General features: G+C 42.1%; 4 protein-coding genes across 4 annotated transcripts; all 4 read right to left on the bottom strand.

Moving 5' to 3' along the window:
- Nucleotides 1-651: 651 nt before the first annotated feature.
- LOC135599133 (J domain-containing protein spf31-like) lies at nt 652-7,041 on the bottom strand. The gene is made up of 9 exons (XM_065093898.1): nt 6,889-7,041; nt 5,666-5,756; nt 5,523-5,583; nt 4,636-4,713; nt 4,103-4,176; nt 2,574-2,687; nt 2,356-2,463; nt 1,039-1,077; nt 652-960 (listed from the first exon to the last, which is right to left on the bottom strand). The coding sequence occupies exons 1-9, from the start codon at nt 6,972-6,974 to the stop codon at nt 874-876; spliced, it is 738 nt and encodes a 245-aa protein (XP_064949970.1). The 5' UTR covers nt 6,975-7,041; the 3' UTR covers nt 652-873.
- A 2,773-nt stretch (nt 7,042-9,814) lies between these two features.
- On the bottom strand, nt 9,815-12,126 carry LOC103976121 (uncharacterized). Its single transcript, XM_009391314.3, has 2 exons — nt 10,849-12,126; nt 9,815-10,754 (listed from the first exon to the last, which is right to left on the bottom strand). The coding sequence occupies exons 1-2, from the start codon at nt 12,078-12,080 to the stop codon at nt 10,118-10,120; spliced, it is 1,869 nt and encodes a 622-aa protein (XP_009389589.2). The 5' UTR covers nt 12,081-12,126; the 3' UTR covers nt 9,815-10,117.
- Nucleotides 12,127-15,385: 3,259 nt separating this feature from the next.
- On the bottom strand, nt 15,386-16,810 carry LOC135611591 (transcription factor PHYTOCHROME INTERACTING FACTOR-LIKE 15-like). The gene is made up of 5 exons (XM_065107232.1): nt 16,490-16,810; nt 16,330-16,407; nt 16,161-16,226; nt 15,885-15,950; nt 15,386-15,811 (listed from the first exon to the last, which is right to left on the bottom strand). The coding sequence occupies exons 1-5, from the start codon at nt 16,808-16,810 to the stop codon at nt 15,386-15,388; spliced, it is 957 nt and encodes a 318-aa protein (XP_064963304.1).
- A 456-nt stretch (nt 16,811-17,266) lies between these two features.
- Nucleotides 17,267-18,555, bottom strand: LOC103976122 (reticulon-like protein B9). Its single transcript, XM_009391315.3, has 5 exons — nt 18,470-18,555; nt 18,215-18,395; nt 17,798-17,939; nt 17,644-17,713; nt 17,267-17,560 (listed from the first exon to the last, which is right to left on the bottom strand). The coding sequence occupies exons 1-5, from the start codon at nt 18,537-18,539 to the stop codon at nt 17,391-17,393; spliced, it is 633 nt and encodes a 210-aa protein (XP_009389590.3). The 5' UTR covers nt 18,540-18,555; the 3' UTR covers nt 17,267-17,390.
- Nucleotides 18,556-19,346: the final 791 nt, after the last annotated feature.

Genomic DNA, 19,346 nt, shown 5'->3' with positions numbered 1-19,346 from the left:
AAGCTGTACCAACTGTCAGTGTCTTTTGGTTTCTATCAGGATTTCTGGTTTGTACTTGTGGGTTTTTGTAACAATTGGGCGGTGGAAATCCAGGTAAAAAGGAAAAGGCAATTTCGGGTAAAATTTGCAGAGAGAATTACAAATTAATGCATTAAAAATTAATTATTTTACTTTCCTTAATGATAAAGGAATAAACAACAATTCCGATTGTTTGTTGATTTTACTTACCATTAGTTAATCTTATTCCCTGTCTTGGTTGATTGTCGTTTACAAGGGACTGACTATGGTGATTTGATCGGTCGGTGTCGGTGGTGAAGAAACGAGGTAGTAGAGAAAATAAGAGTGAAGAAGAAAGGAGATCATAGGGTTAGCAAAGGAGAACAAAAAAAAGAAAGAAGAGAAGCTATCAAGGAGAAAGAAGAAGAAAGGAGATCACATAGAGAAAGCAAAGGAGACGAAAAAAGAAAAAAGAGAAGCCAAGTGTACGAGAGATAGATAAACAACATCGAGCTTTAATCACTGTTTTAGCGTATTATTATTTCTTTTTTTTTATTATACTGAGTTAGACTGGAGTGCCCGACACAAGGACGATCCATCGGTTTCGGGTTGTATCAACATATTATTGGCTTGGTTTGTGGCATTTTCAATCTCTTCCCTAAAAATCTTGGATCATCATATCACCAACACAGAATTCACGACAGGAAGAACTTTAAACAGGTGATAACTCCCGTAAATGTTGATAAAACCTAATGACCAGAGTTGTACTAATATATTTTTCACCATCGCAACCGGCAGACTCGCCACAATAAACACAATTGCTCGTCTTGAAGATATGCTAAATCAAGTCTCCGGTTTCCGACGAGTAATTTGGTTTCACCCTCTCTTCACAGGCCTTTGAACGTAGGACTTATTTGGATCTTCTGTTTTGAGCTTTGGTGGCCGTATCTCACCTTTTTTGCCCTACAGAGAACAATAATAGCATCAGTTCAGAAACTCCATGCTATTTATTGTACCATCACAGGCACCATTATTTCTCACCTTCTTTCCGGTCTTCATGAAATCTCTCCAGCTGGAAACCTGCGACATGCGAGAAAATTATGCTTAAGATGATCCACAAGTTTCCACTCGTCACCCAAAAGACCAACTAAGACCAAGGTTGAACCACAAGTACCTAAATATTATGGCTTCTTTCGTCTATGATAAACCAATGGATAGGTAAACAAAAGAACAAAATCAATGTTTACCGAAGTATGGTAAAGTTATAAGTGATAGATTTAGTAAATTTAGTTGCAGCAACAGTAGACCGTGAATTCGGTGGATGCAAGGATGATGAGTATTCATTAGATCATGATCTTTCGATGGCTATTACAGCATTAATTGCTCCAAACCATATCTATGTCAAAATTTTGATAGTTGGTACATAACCATGATCCTTGCTAATTTCATCAGTAGTGAATGAATGACCAGAGGAGGTGTGACAAAAAATCAACCTCACCAAAGGAATGCTATAAAACTAGATAACACATTTTTTAGGGTCAAGACCGAATAAAGATTATGAAAAGACTCATTTCATAATAAATCATGAGGTGTTCACATGATTTATTTGATGAAGCAGAAAAGACTCATTTATGATTATGAATATTCTCACTACCATAAAACAAATGCCTGGAGCAACTACTTTTATGCATTTAAGCTCTTTCACATCCAACAGAGCCCCTCAAATTTCAAAAAATTACTGGATTGATCTAAAACTTGCTTCCACAAATTTGGATTATTTTCATTTATTAAAGGCATTTTCAACTTAAAACAGTGAGTCAAATATACCTAATAAGAACTGACATCAGGAATGAAGGCAACGAGCTTCATTCTTCTATCCACCTGAACTTCACATTTGCCTATATATATGCGACTATGCAGTGTCTTCTGTTATCGATAAATATTATGAATACCTAGACAATCTTTTCTTTTTTACCAATTGTTTCATTACCATCTATGACCTTCCTTCGATACCATCATGTATATTACTATATTTAAGCTCATTTCTTAAATTATGATGACCATACATAGGAAATGGGAAACACACAAATAAGTGGCAATACCTGGAAACAACTTATTCAAGTTAGCTCAGGTTAAACCATCAACCCATACTGATGAAAAAAAAAAAAAAATCGTATCTGAGCTTTAACATATGATGAATTTGGCAATATATCGTAATTCCTGCAACTATGACAAGTGATTTATCTCAGCATCAAAATGTTTTGTGTTTCCAAGTATTATTGCCACTGGGATAAGATTAGTAATTGTCATAAAGAAAAAAAAAATCTTGATAAAAATAGAAAAAGAGAGAAAACATACCCGTTGATCTCTTGTTTCCTCCCACTGTTCCTCATGCTCACGCTTTCTTTTCCACATCTCTTTCGTTTCTTCTTCTTCCTTCTTTAATCTTCCTTCCTCTTCTGATATCTAGTTATTCATGAATACATATTCCAGGTGTTCAACAATTCCTTTGTAAGTAGTAATGGTATACAATGAACAAGAACAAAATACTGTAAATATTAGGTTGTATATCAAACCCGCATTTGCATTTTCCTCCGACGCCACTCCTGTTCAGTTAAAATTTCACGCACTCTAATTTTTAACTGCTGCTTGAATTCTTCTGATTGCTCGTACTGCTGCTCAAATTTTCCCTGTTGATGCAAATCAAAGTTTCCTGAGCTGTTATTTACCTGATAATTTAACTATTTGATCAACTTGCAAAACCATATTGAAGTGCACTTGGGCACACGTTAAAAAAAAAAAAAACATGGTTTAACTACATACCGGAATATATCCTATGCATTTATTTCAGAAATGCATATCTATCCGGTCAAAATTCTTCGGTGAGCGATTCCATTTGGGCACAGCTTAGGCATGTGCCTGGGCCGAGGTGGTTGCCTGGCCCAAATCGACCTTGATTAGGCTTGAATTGAACCCAAATTGATTCGATTCAACCAAGCCACACGTTTAGGCCCAAATCGACAGCGTTCGATTTCAACACATTTAGACCCAGCTGCTCCTCTCTATCGCCTTTGCACTATGCCAATACAACCTCGCTCTTGATTATCGATCTGAATGGTTAAGTTTGAGGCATGAAAACTATAGGTAATACCTTTACTTTAGTGGTTAAATGTATGTAATTCTATGTCTTGGTAATATGCTCGAGTGCCTAGAGACTCGAGGTGGAGATACCAACTAACATATATTTGTTGCTTATTTACATTTTTTAAATGATGAGTCGTGTGCTTTTGTTATAGTGTGATAGCACACTCCACATGTTTGGATATGGCCTCCTATCTCATGGGTTTGTCACATTTGCAACTCAGTGAAAATTCAACTTCTTTGACCCTGCAAAGATTGAGATTTCATAAGTCAACAATTATGAGGAGTTGCCATCTAATTTGTATCTTTCCTGCTTTGTTATTTTGTAACCTTAGATGCACATGCATTTATCTTAAGCATGTGTTCCTAGACTAGTGTTGTCAAAGGCACTAGGCGTTAAAAGCCCAAGTTCCAAAACGCTCGAGTCTCTAGGCACTCGAGCATATTACCTATAGTTGGAGATACCAACTAACATATATCTAGGCACTCATCTTTCTTTGCTCTCAAAGTCACACCACACAAGGTGCACTGAGATACTAAAGATGCAAGAAAACCAACTGTAAGATGTTAATATACATCCAATAAAATATCATCTATCTACATCTTGCAAAGGACAATTAGCTAGGCACACATCAGATGATACTTTCCATTTTTATACATGCATCACCTAACAATTCTAGATAATTTGCTGGTTGCATACAAGCATTAGTAAAACAAGTATGATACTTGATTTGTACAATTCTAACTGTCAATCAGCTGTATCATAGATATAGATATATCTGTGACTAGATATTTGTTCTCTTTTACACTTACGATAATTATCTAGTCCACCTGGCAAAGCAAATTTTGCAAGAATAAAGATCAGATTCATTGTCAACAGAGTAATAGTTCACATAACCTTCTTAAGAAAAAAATCACTAGTAAAAAGGACATGCAGCTTGTTTAATGAAACAACTCAGCATACCTCATCTACCATTGCTTTTAATTTAGAGGCATTGTCTTTCTTCAACTCTTTCTTCCTCTTTAACCTAAGCTCTTCTGCAACATAAAGCACCATCAGTGGATCTTCTCTTTTCATATCAAACCATCACAAGAAATAAAATATTTTAAGCAAACAAACTCATAATGTAACTGTAACAAGCAGTGTGTATATTGCATGGATTTAACAAATAATTCTAGTACAATATGTCAACTAATACAGAAAGAAGAACTCCAGTGCAGAAAAGGCTATCTTCATGTTGATTTTGGTACATTGTACCAACCAAAGCAGAGATCCACAAAAATGTAAAGCATAAAGGCAAGTTTATGATAAGCACTGCAACTTAATTTGATGGCATTGAGTTCAATTGTGATTAAGCAATATTATCACGTATGAGGAATTCTAGGTGAAATTTTTCGTTGAAATTGCCAGAAGCTTATGTTCAATAAATTTAATGTTTGAAAGGAATCAATAACTTAAATATCTAAGATAAGGAACTAGTACGTAAGAATGCCCACCTTTGGCAGCATTAACTTGACTGAGAATATATTCCCTTTCCTGTAGATCAAGGAGTAACTGCTGTGCTTTTGCTAATGCTGTAACAATAATAATATCATTCATCAGTAACCTTCAAAGTTAATAGCATAGTGGAACATAACAAGGGCCAATGAGTTCTTTTGTTCAGAATGGCATTGCTAGATCAGAATGGGACCAAATTTTAACTGAAGGCATACTGTATTTTCAAGACCAATTACATTTCTAATACAGCAACCAGAAAAAAGGGCAAGATAAACAATACAAGATGAGGGTTCAATTTTGTCATTTTAAGTACTGATAGAACACCAGAATACGTGCGTTTTAAAGTTAAACAAAGCCTAATCTAAATCCAACCAAACCCATTAAGTGAACTAGATAGCACAACTTCTCAACCAGTCCTCAGATTTATATAGTTGTACATCATACATGTTCAAAAGTATTATGCCAATTGTTCGTCAAGAGACAATTAGCTTTTAGAGACAAGGTAATATAAGTGAAACCCCCATGTGTACAACAAATTTCTTTAAAACTTTGTTGAAAATATATACTCATGTCTCAAATACCAGAATTATTCTTTAGCAAAATTCTATCACTACATCATAAGAGTGACTAAAGATTTTCCGAATATTAACTCTTTTATCTTTTAGAGTCTTAGATCTTATAGTACTGGTACATTCACAACATGTTTTACAAGGGAAGTACATCCTTTCCTTCTAATGCTATTATCCCATTTGTCTTCAACAAAAGTAAGAAAAATACTAAGTAATTAGATGTTATGACTATGCAAGAGAGATCTACATTCAGATGTATTTCACCGCCCAGTGATAGCTGAACAAAGAGACAGACAAACCTGTTTATGTCACAATACCTGCAAAAGCCTCCTTTGCTTGTGGATGCTTGCATTTGTCCGGGTGAACCAGCAAGGACAACTACAAAATATCACCAATATCAGGCATTTCCGATTCACAATTTCAAATCTATTCATAGTTAAAAATAAGAAAGTAACTCTACCTTTCTATATTGCTTCTTCACATCATCAACTGATGAATCAAAGGATAAGTTCAGATGCTCAAACGGATTCAACTTGAAGCATGAAAGTATCCTGAATTGAGATACACTTGTTACTGATTAAAGGACTAAATGGAAGAACGAAATGTCAGTTAATGAAAAGTTCATCAAAAATTAACTTAAGCTCCAAAACCATCCAAACTCTAGATGTCAAGCTTTGTCATGTACATAATATAATATATTAAAATATTTTTTGACATATCATTGCTGTATTATATCCTTTTCCCAACAAGTTCTATTGGGATATTCATGTCATCTGATATCAATAATCCAAAGCCACCATGTGGTAGAGGAGAACATGGAGGTAATGGGAATATGGGGCTGCTGAGTTAGATGAGAGAGTTGTGGCTGCAGGGTACCGAGACTAGCAGAGGACAAAGGGTAGGGGTGTTGGTGGTGAAGAAGTTGGTGACCGTCTGCTGGCAGCAATAACAGAGACAAGGATGGTAGTGGCAAGAGGCGACGGTGGCAGTGGAAAAGATTAGCAGGAGGTCATGTAGGTGGAGACAGGTAGCAGTGATATTGGTGGTGCAGGGGGAGGGTATGAAGGTGAAAGGTACAAGGATAAATTGGACGATTTAATGAGATTAATCGATAATACTAATTTATATAGCATCAAAGGCGGGTTTTTTTCATTTAGCTGGTACTTTTTTCGTTCTATCTACATATATTGAAAAGGGAAGATCATTTTTTTCTTGCTTTCATCTAGGGTTTATTGGAAAAGGGAAGAAAATCCAATAATACACATTGTCTTCTGGGGACACTATACATTTCGTGCTTTTCAGATGTATGCTGCTACAAACTCCCCTGAGAGGCGAAATCAACCTCTCTGCTGCTTCAGGGCATACAAGAGGACGGGCGATAACCTATTCCCTGCCAAACCAGCTGGTGCTTCGAATTCAACTATTAAATACACTGAAAATTAATTCATGAGACCGGATAACAAGGTCAGATCCAAAGAATCGACGATGTTCTCAAATCCTCCATCAAATTGCGTAGGGCAAGACATGCCGTTCCCCTCCCGTTAACAAGATCCCTCATCGCCGCCTAATTCACGATTTCGCGTAACCCCCAAAGCCCGTAGAAAAGGACTACGCAAAACCTAGTTGGTATAACTGCGGGAGCCAAAGAAGCGAGGGAACGGCGGGAAGGAATCGGTGGGTTACCTGGCCACCTCGTTGTCCCTCTCGACCCCGCTAACCTCGGCCATGAAGCTCCTAAGCAGCAGATCCTCCTCCGTCACCGCAGCCATTGCGACGTCGCTGCCGCCCGTCCTCTCTCTGCGTCCGTCTCTGACGAAGAATAATGGGCGAGGAAAGCCTCTTACGTGCCGCTTTGGTGGGCCGAGAAAGCCCAATTCTAAGCCCAATGGGAGCCCTTGCCGAGCCTAGTGTTCAAGCCCGAATGCTTTATGGGCATTACAAGGGATGGTAACACAGAGAAGCTTCGGTGGCTATGCCGAGGCCGCGCGCGTCTGTCACCGACTTCGAGCCCCTGTCGAAGTCCGAAAACGAAGTCGCAACTCGCCCGAAGGCCGTGGTCGCCGACATGCCTTGAAAGCGAACGTACCACGACGACCTCATCCCGCAGGCCGTCACATAGCCGTCGGCGTCGAGATGTCCGAGAGCTTCGGGAAATGATTTCTTGTGGCGAAGCACCATGCTGATTTGCTTCTCCATCTCGAAAGCTGAACCTGGTTTGGGACAAGTTGCCGAAGCCATGAACGATCTCTGCCTTTCCGGGCTGGTTTTGGAGTCATCAAAGATGGCCGTGAGCTCCAACGCCCCACCTCCATGCTTATCCCCACCGAAGACCCACCATGGCAGGAAAGTGAGCTCGCATTAAAAGCCAAAGCTTGGCAGTTTAGAGGTGCTTTTGTTGCTCAGCTCCATTGTCCGTCTCAAGATCAAATGACAGCAAGTATGGCGTGCATTAACCTTCACGTCTATTCACTAAGCAAACATCAATAAATGACTGATGTAAATGTTTGCTTATACTCTGAGATGCTTTTGCATGTAGCCATGGATAGGCATGTCAAGAGAATTGCCTGTACAATAAATTAATGTTTAGACTTCATCCTATTGTAAATGGGATGAAGAACAAAAGGCAAACAATGATTTCACTCGAAGAAAGGAGATAGGCCAGGGCATGAAACTGTGGCAAATTCAAGAGAAAGGTGAAGCATGTTCTGATGAGATAGACAGTTAAATATCTGATAATGCTGAAAGTGGAGTCATTCCTTCAGTAATGACTGAACATAAGAATTTAGAGTGCACTGAGATATATATTTTTTTCAAAATATCTTTAAATTTGAGGCATGAAGTACAAGGATCTGAATAATCCTTGAAATAGAATATTTTGGACATATGGAGTTCATATGGCTGCTATGATCGAAAGCAAAGTGAAAGAACATAGTGGAAGCAAGGATGGAATATGCAGGAAGTGTCTCCAAACTGGAGATGCAATAATGACAAATGTTCTTGCTCTTTTAGTAGCATGTGGCTGATATGGCAAGAGGATGAACTGTTGGGAGAGAGAGAGAGATGGAGTGGTAAACTAAAAGAGAAAAGGATGGGCAAGATGAGCTTTTCACTTCAGCTCATATCAACTCAACACATGGCCTTGTACAGACCCAAGAGAATTCTAGGTACATCTTTTCCCACAAGAATGGCATGGCACCTCAATTTGGTTTCTATTTCCTATGATACCTTCCCATTCACAAGCATGAATTTTAACATTTCAATACCATGAAGAACAAGTTTAATCAGTAACAAAAACTGAATTCTGAGTGGGGAAATAATATGCAAAAAGATACTGGAAAAGTAGAAACAGTAGAAGTTGATTTGCTTGTCATCATGAAGCACCAAGGGAGCTGCTTCAAGTATGTAGAATTGTTCTCAATCAAATGGTGTAGCTCGTGCTTCATTTATCCGTGTGGTCTACATCCCCAATCCATATTCAGAGGCTCAAGAAGAGAGAGAGAGAGAGAGAGAGAGAGAGCCTGGGAGAGAGATTAATAGGGAAACAAATGTTTCTCGAGCAGTCTTCTAAGCTTCTCTTTTCAACATGCAGTTCCTTTTGCGTGCACTCTTCTCCTTTCTTGACTCTACTTCAATTATTGGATCCGTCGAGGCTCGAGGTTGCAGAAACATTATATGACCGACTTGAATTCGCTGAAGAGTTGATCAGTAATCCTCGAGGAGGAGAAGGGGAGAAGGTCAAGAGAAGGATATGGTTTCTGTGGTCCAATGCCTTGTTGTTTCCACCATGGAGCAACTAAAATTTTCTGCAATAAGAGGGGCATAGGTGGATAGGACTGCTCAGTTCAATGCAGCATAAGGTCTATGTCAGTGTTTGAGCCACTAAAAGGCTTCACCTTTGACCAGAAAAATACTTCCAGCATCTTCTTCTCCACTGTTGTTGAAGGGCATCCAAAGCCAATCACCAGAGTCTAGAATAATTGCCTAAATTCCAGCTCCACCATATGAAAATGTTTACCTATAGCAAGTTCATATTAAATAAATCAAATGTTTTCTATGCTTAATGTCACAATTCAGTCGTCTACAGGTGAGTCTCTTATCTGTTTAGGTCAGTTCTAATGCTATTTATCATGAAGTTGATGATAGTAGACATATTCTAGTCTATGAATTGGTGTGGAACTAAATGGTAATCTGATACTTAATGTGATTGAATGCCAACCAGCTCTTTGGTTGTGCCAAACATCAGAACTCACCTGGGATGTGAGCAGCAGTCACTGCAATCCAGGTTGGATTGCCAGTTTGCCACACCCACACCCCTCAGCTCCTGGTAGACTGATTGCTTGTTCCACAAAGAATGAATGACATCCTTCCACCAAAATATGCATCACTGTCATCTCCAAGTCAAATGATAGAAACAGACAAACAGGTATGGGGGCTTTCTCATTCCAAAAGTAAGAAGGGTATCTCGGGACTTCATGAGCCACCAGAGCTTCTTTAATGCAGATTGTGAGAACCCAGAGGTCGTAGCTCAGACACATACTCCACAAGAGAAAGAGAATTCAAGAACAGTAGCAAGCCTTATCAGTATTGTTCTGCAGTATAACTCTGCAAATTAATAGAGAACTACTGTATAATTTATTGATAGATGACAAGTCCAGAATTAACATGAAAGTAATCTGCTCCAAGAGCAAAGATTATTTGCACCAAGGACTCGTGGATGAAACCCTGAGTCCAGTGACAAGATGACACAAGAACAGGGACACAGAGACATGTAGAAACACAGGACAATACTACTGATGAGATAGCTCATATTAACAGTAGAGTAAGAATATATAAGCTTACTAAAATTCCACTCACCTCCTGCAGAATCTATTCCTTCTTCCTTCGATGCTTTGCCGGGGATTACCAACCGGGATCATGATGCTCTGGTTGCCTTGGCATCAGCTGGAGCCAATGCCGGCGGTGGAGTAGCCTGTGAGTAGTACATCTGAGGCTGGGAATGATCAGCAGCAAATTGATAGCCGTAGTTAGACATCGATGCAGGGGAGTGAGCAATTTGGTGGTGCTGCACGACATGATACCCCATTCCGGCATAGGTGGGAATTTGGTCAGCCTTGGGGAGGACTTGAGGTACCGGCATGGGGGGTTTTGCCCCCGAAGGTATCGAATTGGCATCTGCCAAATTGATCGGCGGAGTCTGATGAACGGGATAGTAGTACAGGGGAAGATGGGGATCGTAGGGGTGAACTTGCGGAGATTGCTGAATTGTGTGGGCAGCAATAGGGAAGTAAGAGGGGACGGGGATCACTACGCCGGTTGCAGGGTGGTGGATGTAATGGGAATTCGCCGGAATGTACTGATGCTGCTGCTGCTGATGATGATGATGATGAAGCTGGGGATAGAACTGTTGCTGTTGGAATTGCTCCAGCTGAGTTGAAGCCAATTGGTAGCCCGCAGCATCTGTGGCTGAAGTCACAACGTGGTGGTTCGGAATCGAAGAGACCGCCGCGAGTTCCCGCTTTGGATCGAGGGTGGCATTTGAGTATGTTGTTCTAGATGAAGAGATCAAAGTGCAATTTTTTTTTTGGTGAAAAGCATTCCAAAATTGCAACTTTTATTTAGAGAAGTCGGGAAAAGGAGCAGCACCTTGATCCTGAGTCGGAGATTGGGGATTCGACCTTGTTTGGTTTCGAAGACTGCGGCGGCGGGAGCGGCTTCTGGATGCTGCCATGGTCGGACTTCTCGTCATCGGAGGAGAATGCTCTGCTGGGGTTTTCGGTGGGGGAGATGGTCGAGGTGGACGCTGAGGAAGCCAAAAGGGATATCGGTGGAGGGGGTTGGAGTTGGAGTTGGGGACTGTACGATGATTCCTTGAATTCATTGTCCAGCCTCTGTCCGCCTGCAGCAGCGGCTGCGGCGGAGAGGTTCATCTGGGCGAAGTGGCCCTCGAGGCCGGTGATACCGAGATCGGGTGGGCGGTCATCGGGTCGGACGAGGATGGGCGGGAGATTGGACAGGGAAGGCGCGGAGGAGGCCGATCCGAAGGAGGAAGCCGTGTCGAGCATCGGTGAGTCCGGGACGGACTGAACGTCCTGACCGTGGCGAGCGTGCTTGCCGGACGAGTCCAGGAGAGAGAGGACGAGCTGCTCAGGCCGCTCCGAGGGGTCTCCTCCGCGTCCTGAGGCGGCGATTGCGGCGCCGCCGCCTACGGAGTAGACGGAGGCGTCATCCTCGAGGCCGAGGAGGCAGTTGACCGAGGCGGAGTCGGAGGAGAGGCCGTGGGCGAGGCCGTTGATCCCCATCCCGTTCATGGCGCTATTGAGCGCGTCCACGAACCAAGTCTCTGACTTGGAGTCATCCAGGAGCGACCCGATCGAGGACGTTGGAGACGTCTCAGTCTTAGAGGGGAACAGGAAGAGGCGGAGGCGAGAGGAGCGGGTGGAGCCGCCGGTGCCGGCGGCGGATGATGCAAGGATGCGGTCGTACTCTTCGACCATGTTGTCGAGGTCCTCGTCGGTGGCGACGGAAATGAGCGAGTCGAGGTCCTCGTTGGGGAGCTGGTACTTGAGGGAGAAGGCACGGCCGCCATGGAGGTTGCGGGAGAACATGGTGGACAGGTCGGCGAGGGAGGAGTGGCGGTCGACGACGACGATGCGCGTCTCGCCGCCAAGGTAGCAGAGAGACTTGTCGGTGGGCCGGGGGACGATGCGGCCGCCGTAGCTGCACATGAGGCGGAGGCGCCCGCCGGCGGTGGCATCGGAGGAGGAAAAGGGTGCCTCGTCCAAGGAATCGCCGCCACGGGAGCGGGGGGATGAGTCGACGGAGTCTACAAAACGGAGGCCGCCAGTGCCGGCGCCGGCGGCAGCCACTGTGTCCATCGAATGATGCGTGGGGATCGCGGGACTTGGGAGGAGTGAAAGATGGCGGTGGTTGTCTGCTGCTTTATATTCCCACGTATTCGCATGTCAAATTGTGTATTAATGTGTTGTAACGTCAAGATTTAATGCATATTTTTTATATATCCATATACCTTATACCTACCTACATTCCTATATTTTTCATCTTTATTGCTCTAATTTTAAATTTAACTCATATATGAATATCAACATAGAACCTAAGAATATATATATATATATATATATATATATATATATATATATATATATATATATATATATTCTAATTTATGCCAATTGTTTGTCATTTGACTATTGCTTAAAATTTTAGTTAATATGACGTCAATAAGAATGTATTCTTTTATAAATTTATAATATATAGGTTTAGGTCAGTTCAGAGTTTTGATTTAATTTAGATTGATTTACTTTGAAACCAAATCGGTTAAATATGGATTCAATAAATTAAAAAAAATTATGTATGCTGTATGCTGAATTTTGTTAACTATTTATAGTTTAATAAAATTTTAATTTGAATTAATAATGGAGATTGAGATTGATATTAATATGAGTTATGTTGTAAAAGAAAAATGGGTGTGAGGGGAATCATTTACAGTAATATTAATTATTATCATTTTTTGTAGGAATTATAATTCATTTGTTAATATGACAAGACAACTAACTCATTAATTTGATGAATTTAAGTTGTATGATTCAAAGTATTTAAATAATAATAATAATAATAATAATAATAATAATAATCTATTATAGTTGCAGAGATTTAAGAAAAATAAGAGAGATTATTTATACTTAAGATCTCATGATTGTTAGTGACTTGAGTGTTTAAGGTAGTTACAAAGATGATGCAACTATATGCTAATGAGATGGCTCAATTATGTGTTGAAATGACATAATTATGTTAATAGTCCATCGACGTGTAGCTCAACTACTCGTCGAGATTGCGTAACGGTATGACTTAATCATTATGGAGATGACTCAATTATCTATTGAGATGATATAATTTCATCGGCTAAGATGACAACCTTTGTTATCGAGATGGTTGTATAAATGAAGTACCCTAATACACAATGAAATCAATTTTAATACCAAAATTAATGTGAGTGAAAAATCTATAAATTCGATCGAATCTAATATCACATCTCGGGCAGTATACCCCTGTTTTTAGCTTTACGCAAACCTATCTGATCTCATCTACTCCTAAGAATGAGATGAACATCAAAGATGCGTCAGTTGTGAGATGCGTAAGTGCTTAGGTTCGAGTGAGAAGCATTGGGGTCAAAGCTATCCTCCTTTTCCTTACTACAGTGAATCCCATGTTCCATCCCATGAAGTCCACCACCCACAGAGTGACAGAGACACGCCACCAGTTGTTGTTGAGAAGCTCCACGGCCAACTTTGTTCATCCGTGTCATGGGTGGAGAGTCCCTGCTCCTCATCTCTGCAGCACAGCTTGGTGGGTGGGGCTCCTCTCACTTCCTTGTGGAGGCTGATGACTGAGAAAGCTATCCATTATGTACAGAACCTGACCTCCTGCAATTTCTTTTGGTAGTTTAATACCTCAATTTTGCCTGATAGTAAGAGTTACATAAATGTCAGTCGATCGATTCAGTAGATTAGAGTGAATAGATAGAAATGATACATCAATAATAGAATGGAGTAGATTTTTTGATGCTTAAGGTAGATCAGCATGATAATTTCATTTATAATGAAATGGACATACTTTGTATTTGCCTAATTCCATGTACCTCTCTCTCTCTCTCTCACGCACACACCTTAAACGAAAAAAAAAGTGGAGTGTGAGAAAGAGAAAGGGAGCTGATAAGCTAAACAAACAGCAGGTCCAATGTCACCAGACTGAGCCACTTTGTCCAGTAGCTCTCCCAGTCTTCTTCCTCCTCAGCTGATCCCGAGAAGAGGAGATTGAACGGTGACTCGTGGGGTTGGACATGACATAGAGTGCATCTCAAAATGGGTGGGTCAATGGGAGGTGGAGACGAGGCCATAAATGTCTCTGTAGCAGAGATGTCTCCCATCACCTCCCTCACTGCACTGCTCTGCTCTGGTTTTTCTCCTTGTGTTTGTCTGATCTCTTTGTTTCATTTTTCACCCTGCACTTGGTGGACCATGGAAGGCAAATCGAGGCTGGATTTGATACGGTGGAACCCAAGTGGATTTCATGCCTTTTCCTCCATCTCAATCAAAGTAATGGTCAGAGCCTCAGACAAGAGTACTAAAATCCACTCAGACTCTCTTGAAAGATAGCTCACAGTAAGACTAAACAAGAAAGAGTGTCCAAAGCAATTGGATCACATGAAGCATCAACCGACCCCAACTCGCTCGAATTAGATTAATCTATTATTGTGGCAAGGTGCTTCAAGCTATTGTGGTTTTTGTTCATGATAAGTACTATCATTCTATCTAAAAGCTTAAGTTGCAAGCGTTCATGATGAGTTCCATTAATGCTTAAATTGAAATCAGCAGAACTAGGCATGCGACACAAAAAGTAAGAGTAAGACGTGATGCACTATAGTTGTATGATCTGGGGAGTCTCAATTTCTTCACCTATGACGGTTCTTCTCGAGAGTGACGAAGTTGGTGGTGTTATATGCCGCTGGGGAAAGAAGTCGGTGATCTTTTCCCCGAGGGAGAGAGACAAAGGAAGGAGTGCCAGAGAGTTATAATGAATGCGATTGTGTAACTTCAGGTCGCTGTATGCTGACGATGATTGCACTCACCACTTCCATCCACAGGTGTTCGACGACAGTGGTCGAGGATGATGTGGTAAATGTGTCTATATATAGAGCAAAAGATCGTTTATTCTCTTGCAATCCTGTTTCTTGGGATGTAATGCTGATAAGTACGTAAGAGGAGGAGGTATCCACCACATTACCACATTACTAATGGTGATGTTGTCTCGTTATATACGTGAAAAAGGTCGTCTCTGCTGCAACAGAGCAAGCACAGGTCGGGTGTTACTCTACATGGCGAGAGCTTTGCTGGAGGTGAAGTCCATGGCTGTTGACATTGCCTGCTACCAACAGATGTATATATCATCACATCATAAGATGCATGCAGTAGTGAGCAGTAGTGATTTAAACTATTACGAACCTCCTTGGGAGTTGCACTGCAAAAGCCATCGTTTCCCGAAGCAAATTGATATCAAGTCAACATGTCAAGATGTACTCGAGCATGATCCAGAAAAGTTCGACCGCTGAGATATAGAAACAATGAACTTTTAGCTGCTGCAAATTACTCGGACGTCAAACAACTCAAGAGAGGGAGACAGGAGCCATTGCCTGCGTAGCTCCGTTGACCGCCGCACTGCTTGGCTCAGATTGGTTAATGGAGTGGAAGAGTTCAGCCTGCAAAGCCTGGCTACAAACAGCGGTTGATGGTGCCAAAGTTGGAAGCTCCTGTGATGCGTTGTACGGCCAGTAATGCATCGCCATTGGTGATTGGAAATGTGAGATGGGGCTGACTGCGGCCATTGGCACCAAGCTGGTTGCTGGAAACGAAGAGGAAGGCGGAGACAAGCCTGTGGAAGAAGCCATGCCGGGTACTCCCATCCCGATGCCCATGTTCATGCCGAGGTTGAGTCCGGAGGCGGGGAAGGGAGAGAAATGAGGCATTCTCGGGCAGGGCATTGCAGGAGGAGACACAAATGGAGCAGGATATATGCCACCCCCTGACATGATCTGGAGTGACCAAAAAGAAGAGAGGGTGATTGCAAGACCAAAGAATCATGGATGTGCGGCATGCTTTTCTTACTTGTAGTTGCTGTTGCAGGGATTTGATGTACCCAATGGCCTCTTCTAGCAGAGATGCTCTATGCAGCTGCAGTACAAAGAAAACATTGTCGGTGAACATATAGTCAATTTGCATCTGAATAAAATGTTAGAAATTGATTTCATGGTCGACACATTGCACTGCACAACCTAAGAAAAGCTGAAATAGTCACTGAGACATGAGTTGTTGAAGAGCCTTCAACCTGTCCTTCATGCAAACAGATGAAAACAGGCGGTGTGTGTCATGTAGAAGACTTACTTTATGTGAATTGGGTATGAGTTCTTGCAGTGCCTTCAGCTTCTCCTTTATCCTCTCTCTCCTCCTCTGCTCCAAGAGAGACAAGAGACGGAAGTAAATAAGAGGGTGCCACTTCCAACCCAGGGAGAAGAAGAAGAAGAAACAGGAACGAATGCAGCTCCTTGCTTACTCTCTCGGTGAGATTATGCATCTCCGACGTGCGGTTTCGTTTCCGTTTCCGCGGCGGCTTGCTCCTCGCATCCACCTCCTGCTTCAAAGAAGAGAAATGGCAACAGCGATCACAGAACAGACATCTCGCAAGAAGACAAATCCAAGAGCTGCTCTATTACTTCGCTGGGACAGCCGGGAGTGTCGTTTGCGACGGCAGGGATGCTCTTCATGCCGCTGGAACTCTCCTTCTCGACGTCCTCCGAGCTGTCGGCAGCGTCGCTGACCCCGACGCCGACGTTGACTCTGGCAGCGAGAACAGGGTGAGGTGCACAGTGAGCCCCGCTCGCCGGAGAGAGCGGGCCGAAGAACTCCGAGAAGAAGTCCATCTCCGAAGCTGCAATAACGCTCGGGGGCCGGCGGACGGCCATGGTGTCGTCGTCTCCGCCGGCGCCGGCGTGGCTCCTAAACGGTGGGCTACGGTTCATGGTGCTCTGCCGCATGCCTTCCACTGCGCGGCGGACGAACTCGGATAGGTAGAAAGAGAGAGAGGGAAAGTGGGACGTCGTAGGCGGTGGCATGCGGTGGATAGGTGTCGAGAAAGCACGCTGAAACGTCATGGGATTGGAAATGGAGATGAAGAGCGGCCGGTGAGGTGGCGACCGCTGGACTCGGCCGAGGGAGTCGCAGTGTTCTTCGCGGCTGCAAAGGTGACACGAAGCCACCATCCTTGGACTGTTCGTGTACTGAGATTCACCCGTTTGCATGCGACGCTGTCTACGAATTCCGATCGCCTCCTACTACGGCTTATCTTTTCTGAAACCTCAGGGAAGAATGCACACGTCTCAAGAACTAGCGAACTCATCGTCCCCAAATAATCCTTACTCCCCAACAGATGCAGGAAGAGCCATCACCGGCAGATCCGTGTGCTCAAGTGTTCATTGTTTTAGGAAGAACCATACATGTCAACACACACTCCATTATTATTAGAACGCTATTTTATCTTACACACTGGCTTGGCAGTTTAATTTCATGCATGTTAAATCTCCTATTAACATATAATTTAGCAGTTCCTGCTGCATCTCAGTTGGATTTGTTTGCCTTGGCCGGTCCTCTGGGAATTTTCTCGAGGACCTTCGAATTGGCTTTCTTGAACAGCTGCTGGAGGCCGTCAATTCCCATGGCGGCTGCATGATCCACTTCACGTTCATATCGCTCGTACAAAGCCGGCAGAGTCAGCGCGCAAAGAAGAACTGAAAGTGAAGGCAATGCCTCTCGGTGAGACGCAATCAAACTTGGTCATCTCTTTAACTGTGACGACAGTGGTTATGCTCACCGAAAAATAGGAGATTTATGGAGCTGCAGCAGTTTCCTATCGCCGAGATGATCCAGAGAGAGATGATTGTCTGTAGAACATGGTTGTGCACTTGAGGTGCCATCAAGAAAGCCAAAGAAAGACTAGTAGGCTAATGAAAAGAGGATCTTTTTACCAAGAGGAACAGTCTGAGATCATTGCCACCTGCAATACCATGGAGTATGGAGAGGCTGTGACTGAGATAGGAATGGAAGAGCAGTGCCCCTTTCCTGAAGGCTTGCTCAGATAAGATGAGCTCAGGGATCTTCGGAGGTGTCCTGGAATCAAAAGTAATTGCACGTAATTTACTGCCAAACTAAACAACTTGAGCTGCTAAATTCAATACAAGACAAGAATTAAACTTAGTTGTGCAAATATGGAACTTATGAGCAGCTTCCTTCTGAAGTATTGCTGTCGATGTGTTAAATTCTCCTTGTCGATCAGGACATGGTTCCATTAGTATCATATCAATCTCAAGAACACCATGCATGCAGAAAGAAGAAGAAGAAGAAGAAGATGAAGAAACGCGAAGAATGAGATCAAAGGGGATTACAGGTCAAGCAGAGCTGCACCATTGGACCATATGAAGACGAGAAGCATTGCTGCTATCGAGATGTGGCAAAGAAGTGGCAGGAGATTGTACTCCATGACCTCGAAGAGCAGCCACACAACAGTGACCGCAACGAGTATAGCTGCAGACAAGCGTTTGTCTCTCCATAGGACGATACCAGCAACTACACAGCCACCATTTGGATTCCTATTAACTCTGTTTTGTCAGAAAATTAAAATGAACAGCAAAGAGAGTTACCTTTTCCTCCACCTAAAACATCACGAAGAGGTCTTTCCCTGCCAAAGAGCTTCTTTTGGCCCGAAGACATGTTTCTGGGATTTCTGATGCTGTGCTTTAGCCTTCGGAACTGTGGTTGCTGCTTCTTATAACTAAGTTGATACTATCCTCTGTGGCCAAGGAACATGACATGGGAAGAAAGGGATAACGTATTCTTAGTCTATGGTTTCGGTGAGAGAATAAGTTCACCATCAACCATCTTTTCTATATATATATATATATATATATATAAAGATATCAAATTTCTGAGTATGATTACCGGTTGTGAAATATGGTAGAATTATTTCCTATATAATTGATGTCACACTCTTGAATTCCCGTAGGAGCTATCTATCCTAAATGGGGCCTATATGTGTGTGTCATCTTTATTCTTGCACCGTAATGAAGTGAAATCATGCATTGATTCTTACTTAGGGGCATTACACAAGCATGTTAAGACATCGCAACGAGGCAATGCCTACCCAAAAAAGGAATGGCTACTAATTCAGAACGGAAGTAAAGATTAGCATATGTGATCTTATTTTTACATGCAAAGAGATTGTTCGACTTCACACAATCTTCCTAAAATGGTTCGCTTATTTTAGACTTATTTTACTGGCAAAAATTGAGTAAAATTATTTTAATAAATCAGATTGAGAATACAAAATACCTCTGATTTGTTCTTAAATATGAAAAATTATAAAATTTATTTTTATTTTTATTTTATAAATGATTCTCACCACAACTACATAAGAAAACAAATTCAATATATAAAATAATTCAAGCTCGGTCGGACCTAAGGAGTTGAAGTTGGCAATATCTAGAAAATTATTAGGATGAATTGTTGATATATGTGTGC

The sequence above is a fragment of the Musa acuminata genome, chromosome BXJ1-2 (genome assembly GCF_036884655.1).
Source record: "Musa acuminata AAA Group cultivar baxijiao chromosome BXJ1-2, Cavendish_Baxijiao_AAA, whole genome shotgun sequence".
NCBI lineage: Eukaryota > Viridiplantae > Streptophyta > Magnoliopsida > Zingiberales > Musaceae > Musa > Musa acuminata.
Note: the sequence above shows the minus strand (reverse complement) of the source record. Positions and strands in the feature narration are given on the sequence as shown.